This window comes from Prionailurus bengalensis, chromosome B4, assembly GCF_016509475.1.
Source record: "Prionailurus bengalensis isolate Pbe53 chromosome B4, Fcat_Pben_1.1_paternal_pri, whole genome shotgun sequence".
In the NCBI taxonomy this organism is placed as follows: domain Eukaryota; kingdom Metazoa; phylum Chordata; class Mammalia; order Carnivora; family Felidae; genus Prionailurus; species Prionailurus bengalensis.
In genome coordinates, this window is record NC_057358.1 from 116355024 (window position 1) to 116372175 (window position 17152).

At 36.6% G+C, this 17152-nt stretch overlaps 1 protein-coding gene across 1 annotated transcript in view; it reads right to left on the reverse strand.

Moving 5' to 3' along the window:
* Positions 1-1065: 1065 nt before the first annotated feature.
* The window catches only part of FGD6 (FYVE, RhoGEF and PH domain containing 6), a 115826-nt gene continuing 99739 nt past the window's right edge, over positions 1066-17152 (reverse strand). Inside the window, exons 15-21 of the mRNA XM_043562158.1 lie at positions 15029-15131; positions 14403-14549; positions 13462-13564; positions 11438-11565; positions 6366-6494; positions 5444-5592; positions 1066-2331 (exon numbers count right to left, since the gene is read on the reverse strand). Of these exons, the coding sequence (XP_043418093.1) occupies positions 2295-2331; positions 5444-5592; positions 6366-6494; positions 11438-11565; positions 13462-13564; positions 14403-14549; positions 15029-15131 (796 nt within the window). The 3' untranslated portion in view covers positions 1066-2294. The remainder of the gene's footprint in view (positions 2332-5443; positions 5593-6365; positions 6495-11437; positions 11566-13461; positions 13565-14402; positions 14550-15028; positions 15132-17152) is intronic.

Sequence of the window (17152 nt, forward strand, 5' to 3'; positions counted from 1 at the left end):
GCTTTAGTATGTTATGAAGGATTGATGAAGGGATAAGGGAATGTAATACTATTCCACATTTAAAATACCTTTTGGGGGGGTGGTAATCTGATAGCTTCCTCAAAAAGCTATATGTATTTTATATTTTTCAAAACCCTCCATGGGGCTAAGCCAATAGGGAGTACAATCATACAGGAGTTTCACATACAATCAGAATTACTAGAAGTTTGTGCAGTTTTTTTGTATTTAGATTTATAACTAGTTCTTGAATGAGCCAGCTGTTGGAAGACAAAATAGCCTGGCTGGTATTTTTTAGATTCTGAGGTTTAAATCAAACCTTGCAGTCAGAAGTTTGAGAGCTCAAGAGGACGGGGGGAAGAACTCCAAATAATTTGTCATGTGCAAAGTCCTAGACCCAAAGAAGCAGAAGGAAACACTTTATAAGGTATAACCTTGGTCTCCAAAAAGGATACACTAAAAACTGCAAGGATTTTAACATGGAAGCCTTATTTATGCTGTCTTGGTTAAAATTAGTGAGCTGCAAAGAAGTATTAGTTTACTTACTATGACAGAAAGGCTGGGGAGACAGTGAGGATTGTGTGTGAGGGTGCAAGAGGGTTTAAAACGATTCCACAGCATGAAACGGCCAGAAAAAACTACAGCAGCCAACTCTAGATTTAGTAGAGACTCTGGTGCTGGAACAAACAACATTCAAAAGGCTTCAGAGGGGCCCCTGGGTGGCGCAGTCGGTTAAGTGTCCGACTTCAGCCAGGTCACGATCTCGCGGTCCGTGAGTTTGAGCCCCGCGTCAGGCTCTGGGCTGATGGCTCAGAGCCTGGAGCCTGTTTCCAATTCTGTGTCTCCCTCTCTCTCTGCCCCTCCCCCATTCATGCTCTGTCTCTCTCTGTCCGAAAAATAAATAAACGTTGAAAAAAAAAAAAAAAAAAAGGCTTCAGAAAGGCACTCAGTAATTCTCTTGACGAATGTAAATATCACACTGAATTAGGAAATCCTTTATATAGAAGCAGTAAGGAAAATTCCTGTGCCCTTTAAGATAATTTGTAAAGTTCAGTCAATAAGTGTAAATTATGAACATCAAGCATGACTTTAATCACTGTGTGAATTTCATTTTTCAAACTCTATTCATCAACAATTTTATGTACAAAGCAGTTCACGTTAGTAGTAAGTGCACCAGAATTATGAATATAATTCTTTCCTAATGAGGTGCGCATTGGCAACTGGTTACAGAAATAAAGGATTTGTTTTAATTACCAGGGAGGACATAACACAAAGTAGTATTAAATAACCTTTAAAAAATGAATACAATTTCAATAAACACTGGCTTAGAATATGTGCTTTTTTTTTTTTTATATGGTAATTCCAGTTCATTTTTTAAAGCACAATATTATAGGAAATGGAACATTTAGATGCAACCACCACCACTGACTTGGGCTCAGAACACTTATAATAGCAAAGGATATTGTGGAATATGATGCTTACCATAGTTTGCTTTAAAAAAATAATACAGTTATGTTTCTAGCTTTAAAAAAAGGATTAGACTTAACAGAAAGACCACAGAGTTAATTATTTGTATTCCTCTGCAAATGAAAACATCCTCTTTCCTACTACTCATAGCTCAGTTCAACGAAAACTTTCAGACTCTATCCCTTTGCTATAATTCCTTGATGATGTAACATTATCTCATGCCAAAAGAGGTATAACAGAAATACTCTAGATAATTTACTGGAATTTCATTTCACAGTTGCTGAGGTAGAAGTTGGCCACGTGTTTTTCCATTAAAAGATACAAAAATTCATCTAAGTTTATTGATTCAAAAACAGACATTTTTTTTTCTATCAGCAGTTTTATAATAATTTCTAAACCAAACACTGCATGGAAATTTTCTCCTTGATGTGTGTTTTTGTATTTACAAAGACTTATTACCTCAGGTGAGAATGTTACAATGAAACACTATAAACACATGGAGAAATCTGTGTCACAAATGGTTAATACAGTATACAGTATTAAGATAAGTTTTCTGGTTTCTAAAGAAAAGGTACTTTAGAATTCAGTGTGAGTCTCAGAAATAATTCTGACAATTAAGTAAACATCAAAATTTAATAAATAACATACACGAAAAACCAAACATTCAAAAAAAACCCCTTATACCCAACAAAATAATTTCTAATATTTGATGAAGATTTTGGCTGGATTTTCTTGGCAGTGTTCATTTATATACAGTCTTTGTACTGCATTTACTCCATTCTGATGAAATTCCACCACGTGAAATCACAGAAGAGATGAAACCAGTATCACTACAATATTGTGCCTTCCTGAAACGCTTCTATCCACCTATTGGTAAGAGAAATTTGTTAGAATTACAAAATGCAATCATCTGGTACACGTTAAGACAATATACATAATAGCTGTACCTGTGGGTCCAATTACCCTGCCTGTATATTTAAGATCTTTCCTATACTATTGGGGTGCCTGGGTGGCTCAGTCAGGTGAGCAACCAACTTCGGCTTGGGTCATGATCTCGCATTTTGTCAGGCTCTGTGCTCACAGCTCAGAGCCTGGAGCCTGCTTTGGATTTTGTGTCTCCCTCTCTCTCTGCCCTTCTCCTGCTCACTCTGTCTCTCTCAAGAATAAGTAAACAATTGGGAATGCAAGCTGGTGCAGCCCCTCTGGAAAACAGTACGGAGTTTCCTCAAAAAACTAACAATAGAACTACCCTATGACCCAGCAATTGCACTACTAGGCATTTATCCACGGGATTACAGGGGTGCTGTTTCAAAGGGAGACATGCACCCCCCCCCATGTTTATAGCAGCACCATCAACAATAGCCAAAGTTTGGAAAGAACCCAAATATGTCCATCGATGGATGAATGGATAAAGAAAATGTGGTGTGTGTGTGTGTGTGTATACACACACATATATATACATATATATGTGTATATATGTATATATACATACATATATGTATATATGTATATATACATACATATATGTATATATATGTATACATACATACATACATACATACATACAATGGAGTATTACTAGGCACTCAAAAAGAATGAAATCTTGTCATTTGCAACTACATGGATGGAAACTGGAGGGTATTATACTAAGTGAAATTAGTCAGAGAAAGACAAAAATCATATGACTTCACTCATGTGAGGACTTTAAGAGACAAAACAGATGAACATAAGGGAAGGGAAACAAAAATAATATAAAAACAGGGAGGGGGACAAAACAGAAGAGACTCATAAATATGAAGAACAAACTGAGGGTTACTGGAGGGGTTGTGGGAGGGGGGATGGGCTAAATGGGTAAGGGGCACTAAGGAATCTACTCCTGAAATCATTGTTGCACTATATGCTAATTTGGATGTAAATTAAAAAAATAAAAGAATAAAAAATAAAAAAAAATTTTTTTTAAAAGAAATAGACACTTAAATATAGAGAACAACCTGGGGGTTGGTTGAGGGGAGGTGGGTGGGTGGGGATGGGTTAAATGGGTGATGGGTATTAAGGAAAGCATATGTGATGAGCCCTGGTTATTGTATGTAAGTGATGAATCAGCTAAATTCTACTACTGAAAGTAATATTACACTGTATGTGAATTAACTGAATTTAAATAAAAACTTGAAAAAAAAAGATCTTTCCTATACTAAACTAGAATTCTGTGTATATGAAATTATACTTTATTTGGTAATATGGCCCAAAATCTGGCCTGACTTCCTTCTCTCTTAACTCCCTGGGGATCCGTAATTGAAACCTGTTTTAGTATTTTCAGTGAAAGAGAATCTATATCTGGTCTACTTCCAGTTGATCAAAATTTTGTATGCAATATAAAGTGTCTCAAAAAGAAAAAGAAATGTGTCTCAGAGTTTCATAGAAGTCTTCCCAGAATTCATTAGTCTCAAAGTTTATCTGACAATACCCACAGTTTCAATTATTCAGAAGACACTTGGAGGTAGTCACTTTGTACCTCCCTAGGACTGTAATTGCTTCTGTGAACATCTAAAATCACTCAGTTAATAGAAGCAGCCTATAACAGATATAGCTCAAATTTCAAGGACAGAATTTTCAAAAATTTAAATGCAAATGGCATGTTATATCATGATAAAGAGACTTTTAAAAAGTTAAAAATTTTCATTAAAATTAACACATTTTAATATTCTATACTATGCAAAAAAACCCCATTACATTAGTGACTTCAAAGAGAAACTTGTAATTTGTCCTGTATTAATTCTCAATTACAAGAGGGCAGATTCTCTTAACTACATTCAATTGTCTTAAGGTTTTTCTACCTTGTTGACTTAATGATATAAACAAAAGATGTATATTCAAAAGCAATAATTTTTATCAGTTTGATGATAAATACAGATAAAAATCATGAGAAGTTTAATACCTAACAGAATATTAGAGCAATTACTCTTTTACCCAAGTAGTTTTTACAGAAAAAATAATGGTTAAGTGGCAATTTTAAATATTCTTCAATTCAAAAAAATTTATTTATAGTAATAGAGATACATAGTAGATGTCCTAACATAGACTGGAAAAAAGAAAAAAGTGTTCCAGAGTATTTGCAACATTGTACCTGATTAATATGTAAGAGCATATGCAATTCTGGTACATTAATTCTAACTGCATTAAGAAAAGATAAGCCTTGCTGACTTAAAGCATTCTTTTTTTATCTGCATGCACCGTTTTAAGCCTATGGAGAAAACATAAGCACATCTTAGTGAAAACAAAAACATGTAATGTGTGAGACCAAAATAAAAATCAAGTGAAAGATTTGGTTAAAGGTTATCTGCTCTATTTTGTTTACAAAGGACCTGGGTTCCACAGAGATATGCTTCTCTATGTCAAACCACGTCATGACATCAAAACAAATATTCTTGTTGGAATTTTGAAGAGATTGTTTAAAAACCTTTACCATCTAAAATGATATCCATTTCCTTTTACTCAGTTATTGGGAACAGCATGGGAGCCTCTTAATGTGTTTGACCTTTTTCCCAAAGAAGTAAGTTAGCAAGCAGCTGTTTAAACTCCTGCTGTTCCATGGCACAATTGAGTCACTGGATTGCCAAAGTCCTGGAATGTTTCAAGAGATGATCCTCACCCTCACTGAAGGAGAGGTCAAATGCCTCGGCTTCCTTTCCTTGCAGCAGAGCAGTTTCATGCTGCTTCCTCAGAGGTCAGTATAGACAAAATATTTTGGACAGAACTACCTATTTTCTTTTCCCCTCTGCCTCCTGAAAATATTCCAGATCCTCTTGCTTGTCCTTAAAATAATTCTAAAGAGTTTGAAAAAATATGTTAAATCTTCCTAATTTGGATCTTGGATTTAAATTCTTAATTGTCCCCATGCATGAAAGTAGGTTATTTTAAAATCAATCATGTAACAACTTGAAACTCATGTATAAAAGAAAAATATGCCTAAATTACTTACTTCTGAGCTGAGTGAGCATCATCTGCTTTGAACAAATAAAATAACATGTTTTTGTGCAGCAACTGGAACACTCTAGACTCTGAATTCTCATCTTTGACTTGAGTGACAGTGAATCCTAGTAAAGGCTGACTCTCCAAAGCTGCCACATCCTAATTTAAAAAGACACCAAGGGAGATGGGACTTTAAATTGATACAAAATTCAGATTTGCAAACTCTTAAAACTATACAGCTTTAATTTTATATGCACACTATATAGAAAACAATGATAATTCTAACAACTTACTTACTTTTCACTTATTCAACAATATTAAGATGTCCCCCCACCCCTGAAGCTACCCCATGAGCCAGACACTGTGCTAAACAGTTTTCCTTGGGTTCACACTCATCTAAGTTCACATATTTCCCCACAACCATGGGAGGCAATTATATTACTTTCATTTTATGGATGCAGAAAACAAGCTCAGAAAGAAAAGTGATTTACCCGGTCCCACTAAGGAAAAGCTTGGCTCTTAGAGCAGTGGATTTATAGCCAGCCAGGAATTGTTTCTAACCCAAACAAAGTCTATCTTATCGAAGTTTGAAGCCTGATCAATACAATCTGGGGATAGTCAAGGGACTGTCTTCCATGAGAGCTTGGCAGAAAGGGGAAGAACCTTTGCCTTTAATGAAGTTGTTAGTAGTCACATGACACCAAAAAAAGTTACATCTTAATACTATGGAAAATTCCTAACATTTTTTGAGTAAGAGCTCTAGGACATTGTTGACATTAAAGGTAACAGCAAAAAGAATCTCCCCCTCCAAAAGCAATGCAAAACAAAAAAAATACACAAAACGAATAGATCAAACAAACATTGTGATTATTTCTAATTGGCATTATAAAACCAGACTCCCAAATAATTCATCTTTAGATTTCAGATCTTACCTCACTTGCAGCATATGTATACAGCACTTTATTTTTTATGACAAACCACAAGTGTTTCCAGGGTTTTTTATTGCCCTTTGATCTGTACAAATAGCCACTCATGGAAGAATCTTCTGTATTTGCTGATACCTAGTAAGTAAACCCCATACATAGTTTAATGGTTTTCAGACAGCAACAAAATGTAAAGTAACAAAACTGCTTTTGATCATTGGTGCTGAAAGCAATAACCATAATACTATAATGTTTCAGAATGAAATTGTTTACGTTCAAAGTCTGCTACTGTACAAATTGAATACTGCCATTACCATGGGCATAAAAACCCCTTTCGTTTAGAAGCAATTCCAGCATTCTGCTTGGTTTAATTGTGCTTCCATGTATGTATTTCTTTGTGGTGCCACCTGTGTTTTCCTGGTTTCCAGAAGAAGAAAAATAATTCTAAAGATCAGAAATGCTTTTTGAAAGCTGCATTTTTGGGAACCGTGTATGTTGTTCTTCGTATTTTTGTTAGGGAAAATTACTTAAACCTTTAACTCTTTCTGAAATAGCTTTTTGGACTTATAAAAACTGTATTAGGGGCGCCTGAGCGGCTCAGGTCATGATCTCACAATTTGTGAGATCGAGCCCCATGTCAGATTCTGCACAAACAGCACGGAGCTGGCTTAGGTTTTTCTCTCTCCCTCACTCTCTGCCTCTCCCCCACCCAGACTCCCTCTCTCTCTTTCTCTCAAAATAAATAAATAATTAAAAAAAATAATAAAGTTTATATTAAACAATAATATTTGATCCTCCTCATAAAATTTGTAAGAAATTAATACAATTCATACATGATTAAAGGCAGACTTTAAAAATTCATAGAATCCACTTGTATTTGTTTTCTGTTGTCACATACAAATTACCACCAACTTAGTGGGTTAAAACAACATACATGTGTTGTCTCAGGAGTCCGGGCACAGCTTAGCTGGGATCTCTGTAGGGCCCCAGTCAAGGTGTTGGCCAGCACCAGAGTTCTCATCTGACAGCTGACGAGGGAAGGGTCTACTTCCAAGTGGATTCAGGTTTTTAGCAGTATTCATTTCCTTGAAGTTATGAAACTGAGGGCCCTGGCCTCTTGCTGGCTTTTGCCTGGGGCTCATCCTCATTTCCATGCCACACAAGCCTCCCAAGACAACTACTTACTTCTTCAAAGCCCGCATGAGAGAAAGTCTCTAGAGCCCATCTACAGCAATATGGAGTCTTCCATAACATAACATAATCATGGGAGTGACATGCCATCATCCTCCCCATATTCTGTTGGTTCAGAGCAAGTCACAGGTCCTTGCCCCCCACAACGGGGAGGAGACTGTACAAAAGTGTGACCACCAGAGGAAGGGATCATGGAACCACCTTAAAAGTCTGCTCACCATTCTACTAATAACATAATTCCTAAATTTGGTCTTATATTTCTCTCTTGTTCCTATGTTAAAAACAAAAGTTTCAACTGCCAGATTACAATCACTGAAACCTTACTACCTTTTGGCCTAGAGATTAAAACATTTTCATCCTTTTATGAAGCAAACTAAGTTTTGCTCAGACCAAAATTTGAGGATCAGAAACTGATCCTTAAAATCACCATAAATAATAGAATTTCCATTTACCTGTTAATACAGTTTTGTTTTTTAATGTTTATTTAATTTGAGAGAGCATGCATGCAAGCGGTGGAGGGGCAGAGAGAATCCCAAGCAGGCTCCATGGGATCTCACAAATTGTGAGATGTGACCTGAGCTGAAACCAAGCGACCCAGGTGTCCCAGCTAGTGGGAACTTTAATATTAAGTGCAAACAAATTTATATAAAAAAATAATATCCTTGTAGAAGATTACAAATAATTTTTTTTCAATTAGAATGTCTATGTTCAAATGAAATTTTGCTGGAAATGTAGTTATATTGGGATGCTACTATGTACTTAAGTGTTACTATCATTGCTCAAAATATTTTGTATGTCCCTTTTTTGGAATATTCTTAAATTAGTTTTTTAGCTATGAAAGAATACCAATCACAATCCTGAGTCGAGAATAGTCCTCTATTATCTTTTTAAAAATAAAATTGGTCTTAACCAAATTAATCATATGATTCATAAAACTTTCCAACGAGATATATATATATATATATATATATATATATATATATATTTATTATTTTTTTTAAAGTTTATTTATTTATTTTGAGAGAAAGAGAGAGAAAGACAGCACGAATGGGAGAAGGGCAGAGAGAAGGAGACACAGAATCCCAAGCAGGCTACTCAACATCAGTGCAGAGCCCGATACAGGGCTTGAACTCATGAACTCTGAGATCACGACATGAGCCAAGATCAAGAGTTGGATGCTTAACCAAATGCACCACCCAGGCACCCCTGATTTGATTATTTAAAACATAAATCAAATCTAACTCAAGAGACATAGCCTGCCATTACTGAGGGTACTGAGAATCTGAATGTAATTCTAAAATAGTGAGTTTCTGAAAATGTATTGAACATTTTTACTGGAATAAAAACACTTCCCAATCCTTAAAAAGTTAAACATAAAATTATCATGTGACCAAGCAATTCCACTCCTAGGTGTATAACTAAGACAAATGATATTTATAATAACCCAAAGGCAGAAACAACCCAGATGTCTATTAACAGATGAATGGATAAATTCTGATACATACATACAATGGAGTATTATTCAGATATAAAAAGAAACAAAGTACTGATAATGCTATATAACTTAGCTTCTAAAATATTGTACTAAGTGAAAATAGCCAGATACAAAAGGTCACATATTGTAGAATTCCTTTTTTTTTAATGTTTATTCATTTTTGAGAGAGAGAGAGAGAGAGAGAGAGAGAGCGAGCATGAGTGGGGAAGGGGAAGAGAGAGAGGGAGACACAGAATTCGAAGCAGGCTCCAGGCTCTGAAATGTCAGCACAGAGCCTGATGCGGGGCTCGCACTCACTAACTGTGAGATCATGACCTGAGCCGAAGTCGGACGCTCAACCGACTGAGCCACACAGGTGGCCCTGCAGGATTCCTTTTATATGAGATATCTAGAATAGGCATAGAGACAGAGAGCAGATTAGTGGTTACCAGAGAGGGTGGAGAGAAGGGACAAGGGGATTGATTATTTAATTGATACAGGGTGTTTTTATGGGGTGATGAAAAAGTTTTGAAACTAGAGCAATATGGTGGTTGCACAATATTGTGAATACACTAAATATCAATGAATTGTATTGCTTTATTTTTTTTAAAAAAAGATTTTATTTATTTTTAAAGTAAACTGTACATCCAATGTGGGGCTCAAACTTATGACCCCAAGATCAAGAGTTGTAGGCTCTACCGACTGAACCAGCCAGGTGCCCCTGAATTGTATACTTTAAATGGTTAATTATAAATTAGGTGAATTTCAACTCAATTACAGATAAAAAGACAAAAACTACAGCTTCCCAAGTACAACACTTGTACTTTTATAGCACTTAATCAGATAAATTAATTTTCCCAGTTTGATTTCAAAGGAGCAAAGCAGTGGTTCTCAAACTTTAGCATACACCTGAATCACAGAGAATGCTTATTGAAATTTCTGATTCTGTAGACCTTGGGTGGGGCCTAAGAATATCCATTCCTAGTAAGTTTCCATGTGGTGCTGATGTGCTGCTCTGGAGGACACTTTGAGGACCAGTGGAGTAAAGGAAGAAATGGCTGCAGTCAGGAAGTAGAGGTTTGACAGCAGAAGGTCTGTTTGTATGGCTGGTTGGAAAGATACACAAAATGGGGTTGGAGTTAGGCTGGCTCTAGTCAAGAGCAGAAAGAGTTTTGCAACCAGTCCTGTAGAGTTTAGACTGACAAGGGGAGCAAGTGTAACAACTGTATCTATAAATTGTGACATCGGCATGGAGAGGCAAACAGTTATTGAGAACTGAAAATTACTTCAGTTTGTTAAGAACCTTAAAGTTCTGAAAGTCAGTTTAGATTTAGGAACTGAGTGATGGAAAGGATAGTTGAGAGTACTAAATCCCCTTAACTAGGGTGGCTCAGTCAGTTGAGCATCTGACCTCAGCTCAGGTCACGATCACACAGTTCTTGAGTTCAAGCACAGAGCCCACTTTGGATCCTCTGTTTCCCCCTCTCTCTGCCCCTTTCCCGCTTGTGCTCTCTCTCTCTCAAAAGTAAATAAATATTAAAAAATAAATAAATCATCTTAAGTAGTTTAAGAAACTTGGCAATTAGAACTTTAAGTCCTAGTCTTACTATTTCATGAGATTGGCTATAAATCATTTCCTAGTGTTTTAACTGCCATGATGGAATACATTCAACTTTACATAAAGAACACAATCTTGGTCAAATTTTTAGAGTTGTCTGCTTCCACATTCCACAGAACACCTCCAGAGTATCCAAGGAAGAGAACAAAATTCAAAATTCTGCTGGCCAAAAAACTGGCCGGAAGTGGAACTAATTAATAAACTAATCAAAATGGTGATAGATATGCAGTGCTGTGTGTTACATGACACTGGCTGACTGAACACTTGAATTTGAGGAGATGGGATAGGATATTGGTGATGCCTGTGGATTACACCACTGGCAGTCTAACTGTGTAGACAGATTATCCTAACTTTTTAAAGTTTTCTTTTAAGTTGAAAGGAAAGACAATTTACTATCAGTGCAGCTGTATACAGCCAATGAATCTTTACAAATAACAAACTGTGCAGATCAGGAAATGCTAATAAAACACCCCAAATATTCTATAGACTCTTCCCTCTGGTAAGGGTTTTCCTCAAAGTAATTTTAAAAATTCACAGGTGTCTAAATTATCTTTTACTTTCTATCATTGCTATAAAATGTTCTCCAAACCTTTCAACTGCCATTTTCTAAATGACTCAGGTCATATGGGAGACCAAGCAAGAGAGTGAGGCATCAGCCACATCCATCACCAGTATTAAAATGCCATGTCTTAATAGTAGTGGGAAATGACATCTTCCTTTATGAAAGAAAAACAGTGTATTATATGCATATGAATAATTCAGCCTGTATCAGGTTGCAAGTTTAATGGAAACACTTACTTCCTTGAGAGCAGCTGGGATTTTTTTCTGTTTCCTCCCTGATGGAATACTATGTAAGACTGATGATAAGGCACTTGAAGGAGATTTGTGATTTCCAGGAGATCCAATCTTAGGAGAATGCTGGTGATCTAAAACAAATCAGATGCACTCCTGTAGCCAATGGTAAGCATTTTGCAATTCAAGTTAATTCATATCAATAAACACTGTTGCATAAAATATCCATGGAAGGATACTTGAGAAACTGAGGACACTGAGACCCCTGGGAAAAAAAAGATGGCTGGCTGCAAGCTGAGTGGGAGAAAGACTTTCTACTGTCTAGGAATTTAAGCTTTTTCAGGTGTGAACCATGGTAAAGGAATACCCTTTTGTGCTTTCACAATTCTGAAACATGTTAATATACTACTTAATGTACTAACCATGTCAATGTACTAACTGAAATTAATTCTATAAATTTTCTTTAATGTTTACTTTTGAGAGAGAGAAACAGAGTGGGTATGGGGGAGTGGCAGAGAGAAAAGGAGACACAGAATCCCGAGCAGGCTCCAGGCTCTGAGCTGTCAGCACAGAGCCCAACACGGGGCTCAAACTCACAAACCGTGAGATCATGACCTGAGCCGAAGTTGGACACTTAACCAACTGAGCCACCTAGGTGCCCCCTAAACTAATTCCATAAACTTCTGAAAAAAAGCTCCTGACTTAAAAAAAACCCCAACAACCTAAAAGCACTGTTTAGTATTGAGATATGTTGAAATAAGAATATTATAATGAACAAAATGCTAGAAAGGGGGCTATAAGACAAGATAAGGAAGCCATTATATTTGACTGTAGAAGTTCAGTGAAAGCTGGGAAGAGAGTAAGATGTTTGAGTTGGCCATTAAGGTATAAGTATGAGTTTGCCAAGTCAAAAAGAGGAGGAAAAACACTCCCTGAAGGCAGCATAAGCAAAAGCAGAGGTATGAAATTAGATCATCTATTTGGAGAATAATAAAGCTGAGGGAAAAAAAAAGGCTGGTTCTAAGGAACATGGACTGTTGTTTAAGTCATGGGAAATTAATGGTCTTTTAAGCTGGGAAGTGACATGAGCAGATTGAATTTAGGAAAAAAAAAAATCTGGCAGCAGGAAGGAAGAAGGATTTGCAGCAGAAAACCTGTTAGGAAACTATTACAGTAGACCAGATGAAAGATAGGGCTGAAATGAAGGACAACCTTTTTGCAATTTAGATCCTATAGGTTTCAGGAATTTAACCAAATCTCTCTTTTCAAAATGTAGACCTGAGCAGTCCTGCTAGCTGCATTCATCTTAACTGTGGGAACGGATACCTGCAAATAATGAGTAGGCAGATATGAGTTATCATTTTGTATTTGGTGAAAAGCTGAACATGTAGATATACCACAGAATCTCACCAAATCAGTCCAAGTGGTTAGAAATAAACTAACAAAGTGCCACCTAGTATATTTCCATAGAGAATTATTTTACAGATAGACAAAAATGATTTGTTAATGAGCAGGCAGTTGTAAAATTGAAAACTTCAAAATTACTTGAAAGTTAAAGTTCCCTTGTAACTGTTTTAATGCATTTCATCCTGTAATTGCATTTCTACAATTAGTATTCTAGGAGTTAAGAAAGCTTAATTGAATTAAGAAAGCAAAATTCTTTTTTTTTTTAATTTTTAATTTTACTTTTGAGAGAAAGAGAAAGAGAGCGAGTACACATGCATGCACGGGTGTAGGTGGGGGAGGGGCAGAAAGAGAGAGGGAGACACAGAATCCGAAGCAGAATCCAGGCTCTGAGCTGTCAGCACAGAGCCCAGTGCGGGGCTCGAACCCACGAACGTGAGGTCATGACCTGTGCAGAAGACGCTCAACCAACTGTGCCACCCAGGTGTCCCAAGAAAGCAAAATTCTTAATATTTTGAGATGAGTATCACCAACCATCTTGCTCACTTGTCTAAGATGATTCTTTCGGAAGGTTGTTTGAAAGCATCTGGGAATAAAGGAATTTGTTAAATCTACTTATATATTACCTAGTTTCTGCAGTTCTTGGAAACAATGTTCACATACTCTTGCTGGTTGATTTTTCAGGTAATCTAAACCATACTTATTTGATGAACAAGCTTGGCATACAATCTGAAAACACATTGGAATTATTTCATTTAGAATAACAGTATCAAACCATCTAGTTTGCTACAATTTATAATGCTGTCTACCTATAGTGTTTTCTAAACCTTTTCACAACCATTGACTCTCAATTACACCGCTATGGAGTTCAGGCCCGTAGTGAACTCACACACTGGAAGATGAAGAGGCCACAGATTATTATGACTGTGTGCTAACTCCATAAAATAAAATGTTAACAGTGTTAACGTGTGCAAAATATTTGGAACCATGTATGGCAAACACTAAGTCCTCTGGTAGCCATATTTGTCATCATCGACATTGCCCCTGTCATCATTCCTGCTGTAACCACAATCATGTCTGCTGCACTTCTACCAAGCATTTGGCCCTGTACGAAATGCTCTCGAAACAGACCTTGTTTAATCTTCACGGTAACTCTCTGACGTCATTGCCATTTATGCTCATTTTACTAATGAGGCCATGAAGGTCTAGAAACGTCACTGGTGATAACTTCAATACTTAAAGTATCTCTATTAAATACTTAATACTTAAATAATATCTCTATTAAATACTTAGTATCCATGTAGTTTAAACAAATATCAGTAAATATGGGAGTCTATTTAACTGTGAATTTTATTTTAGTGAAAATTATCTATCACTGACATTCTACAATAACCTTGGTAGACAGGGTAACGACTGACCTATGCCTAAATATTTAGAGAAAGTATCATCCATGATTCAGTATCTTTTTTCCCCCTGCCATGATTTACAAGAGGAAATATGCTTCCTCACTATGTACAGCCTGGAGCTATAAAAATTCACAACGGAGATGGGTGTCATCTTCTCCAACCTTTCCGCAGGCCCGGCAGTGGTGTCGTCGCCAGGTCAGAGTAAATTCACTTGTGCAGATCATACACATTGTGGCTCTGGTATCAGGGATCCAGATGGGAGCCTTTGATCCAAGAGGACTAACTTCCTCTTTATTTTCTGTATCAGCCTGGGGAAGAACAACTTTTCATTATCTCCATGCACATTGAGTGTTATAGATTCAAGTCTTTTTTTTGGGGGGGGGGGGCAATGCTGATGGAATTACTAAGGATGTGGGACAAATCATGGGCCATTATATTTTTCATCTTCTCAGGATATTAAGATTAGCTATATTCTAATAATCCTTTAATGCAAAATTATCTTAAAAAGACGTCTGTGGTAGTGCCATGACAGCTGATTAGTTTCTTCCTTAAATTATGTTATTTCCCAAATTTTTTACAATGAAGTTTTACAACCAGAAAAAAATAAAATGTGCTGCATGTTATCACAGACTTAGTTAGACATTAATAGGATATTTAGTTCTGAAATTATACACACACATGTATCTTTCTGTGAAACGCATGTTGCTTTTCTAAACCCCTAGAAAAGTTTAAGGCAAAAACTGTTTGAAATGCACTGAAAAAAAAAATAAGAAGGAAAAGACAATACCTCATCAAGACTCCTACTAGGACAGAATGTGATTCTTTTTTTGGCATACTCTTCTATTGACCTGGAAATCGCTTCTAGCCATTCATCCCTTTCTGTGGCAGAACTGTTGGGGGCAAAAGAAGGTTCCATCAACCAGATGTCAGCATTTATTCTTTGCCTTCTTCTTACTTCTTTTCCTTCTGCCATGGCGACAGATTCCACTACGCTCCAACAATGCTAGTGGCGGGCAGCAGCTCGGAGATTTTTTTGCACAAATAATCAGAGCAGGCATTACAGCACACATGGCATTTTACCAAACACAATGTTTTTTTTCTCCCCCAATGTACTGCTTTATACTTTTGAAGTCTCTTAAATTTGGAAGTTTTTTTGCTTGGCTTAAAAGCTAGTCATACAATTAATAATTAGGGTTATTTCCATAACCTGAGATATTATCCTAGAATTTAAAATTTTTCCAAGGAATCAAGTTTCAAATCCAAACTTACAGCATAGCATACTAGCTATTTTTAGGTTATTAATTGCCAAAAATTTCTACAAAGGACACTGGAGTAAAGGAAACATGTATCTGGCATCATAAACAAATGTTTAGGAAGTGTTAACAAGGAAAATAGACTGTAGTTGTTGTTAGGGCTCCCCTAAACTCTTCATGTTTTTTGTTTCTACCCTCAGGTCATCAGGAGCCACAGGATTCAAATCTAGACAGAAATGGGCCAAACAGGGGGAAAGCTTGTTCAGAAAAAGGCATTCTCGTTCTGCTTTTTTTGCAATTACACCTCCTCCAAAAAACTCTGATGAGTGGCATTAGCACATTTAGTTTTGTATACTCAAGAGTGAGAGGCACATTTTAGGTAGTGCGTGTGTGTGTATACATAATAATCTCTCAAAATAAAATCTACCATTATAATGGGAATGGGACTGTGTAAGGAAATGTGTGTTTTAGAGAGGCATATGAAGTATGTATATAGGAGTAAAATGACCTGATATCTGCAATCTGCTTTGAAATACTTTAGGAAAAAAAATTTGTGGCAGAGTCTGGATAAGATTTGAATCTGGGTGAGTGAATATGGAGTTTCATTGTATTATTCACTCTAATTTTAAGAATATTTGAGCTTTTAATTTAAAGTTTATTTATTTATTTTGAGAGGCAGTGCGCGCATGTACATGAAAGGCAGCAGGGGAAGGGCAGAGAGAGAGAGAGAGAGAGAGAGAGAGAGAGAATCCCAAGCAGGCATCGCCTGGCTCCATTTCACAAACTGAGATCATGGCCTGGGCCAAAATCAAGAGTCAGATGCTTAACTGACTGAGCCACCCACACGCCCCTAAATAATGTTTTTATAATTAAAAATCCCATTATGCAAATGGTATGAATGGGCATATTCTGTTGTATTTTGCTGAGCACAGAGCCAAGTCAAGGAGATACTAAAAAATCACTCACCTTCCCCATAATAATTATACTCAGAAATGTACCTTCCTACTAAATGGCTTAAGTGTCATTTAGAATATACACTCACATGGTTATTAAAAAGTAGAAATACACTTTTAAAAATAAAAATTTAAAACCAGTATAGTTCTCAAATTTTCATTATATATCAGGAATAAAATAAAATAGAATAGCTCTTATTTCTCTAATCCAAACAAAACTTGCCTCACTTACCTCTACTGCTCTACCATTACTGCCCCAGCTAGCTGCCATTTACTTAACGGTTACTACATGCCAGCCAACTGTGCTAAATGCTTTGCAAATGTCATTATATCTCACCCTCAGAGCTACCCCATGGACTATATTACTGGATCTTACACTCCTTGTCCCCAATCCCATCACTCCCACCAATCAGCATCATTTACAGACAAGCAGTCTGAGGATTTGAAATGTTAGGCAATTTTCTTTAGCCAACAACGTGACTTGGTATCAGACCCAAGTGTGGCTAAAGATTGAACCCTTCACCACCATGCCATTCATCTCTGTTCTCTGAACTAAGCTCTGAAAATACATGCTCAAGCTTCCAAGGAAACATTCATAGAATCTTACTGTCCCTCCTTTTCTCTTCCTTTCCTCTACTTTTCAGTGGAAGAGGTAAGAGAAAGTAGAGAGGCAGATGGCTAATTTGAGCTTTGCCGTCTGATTTT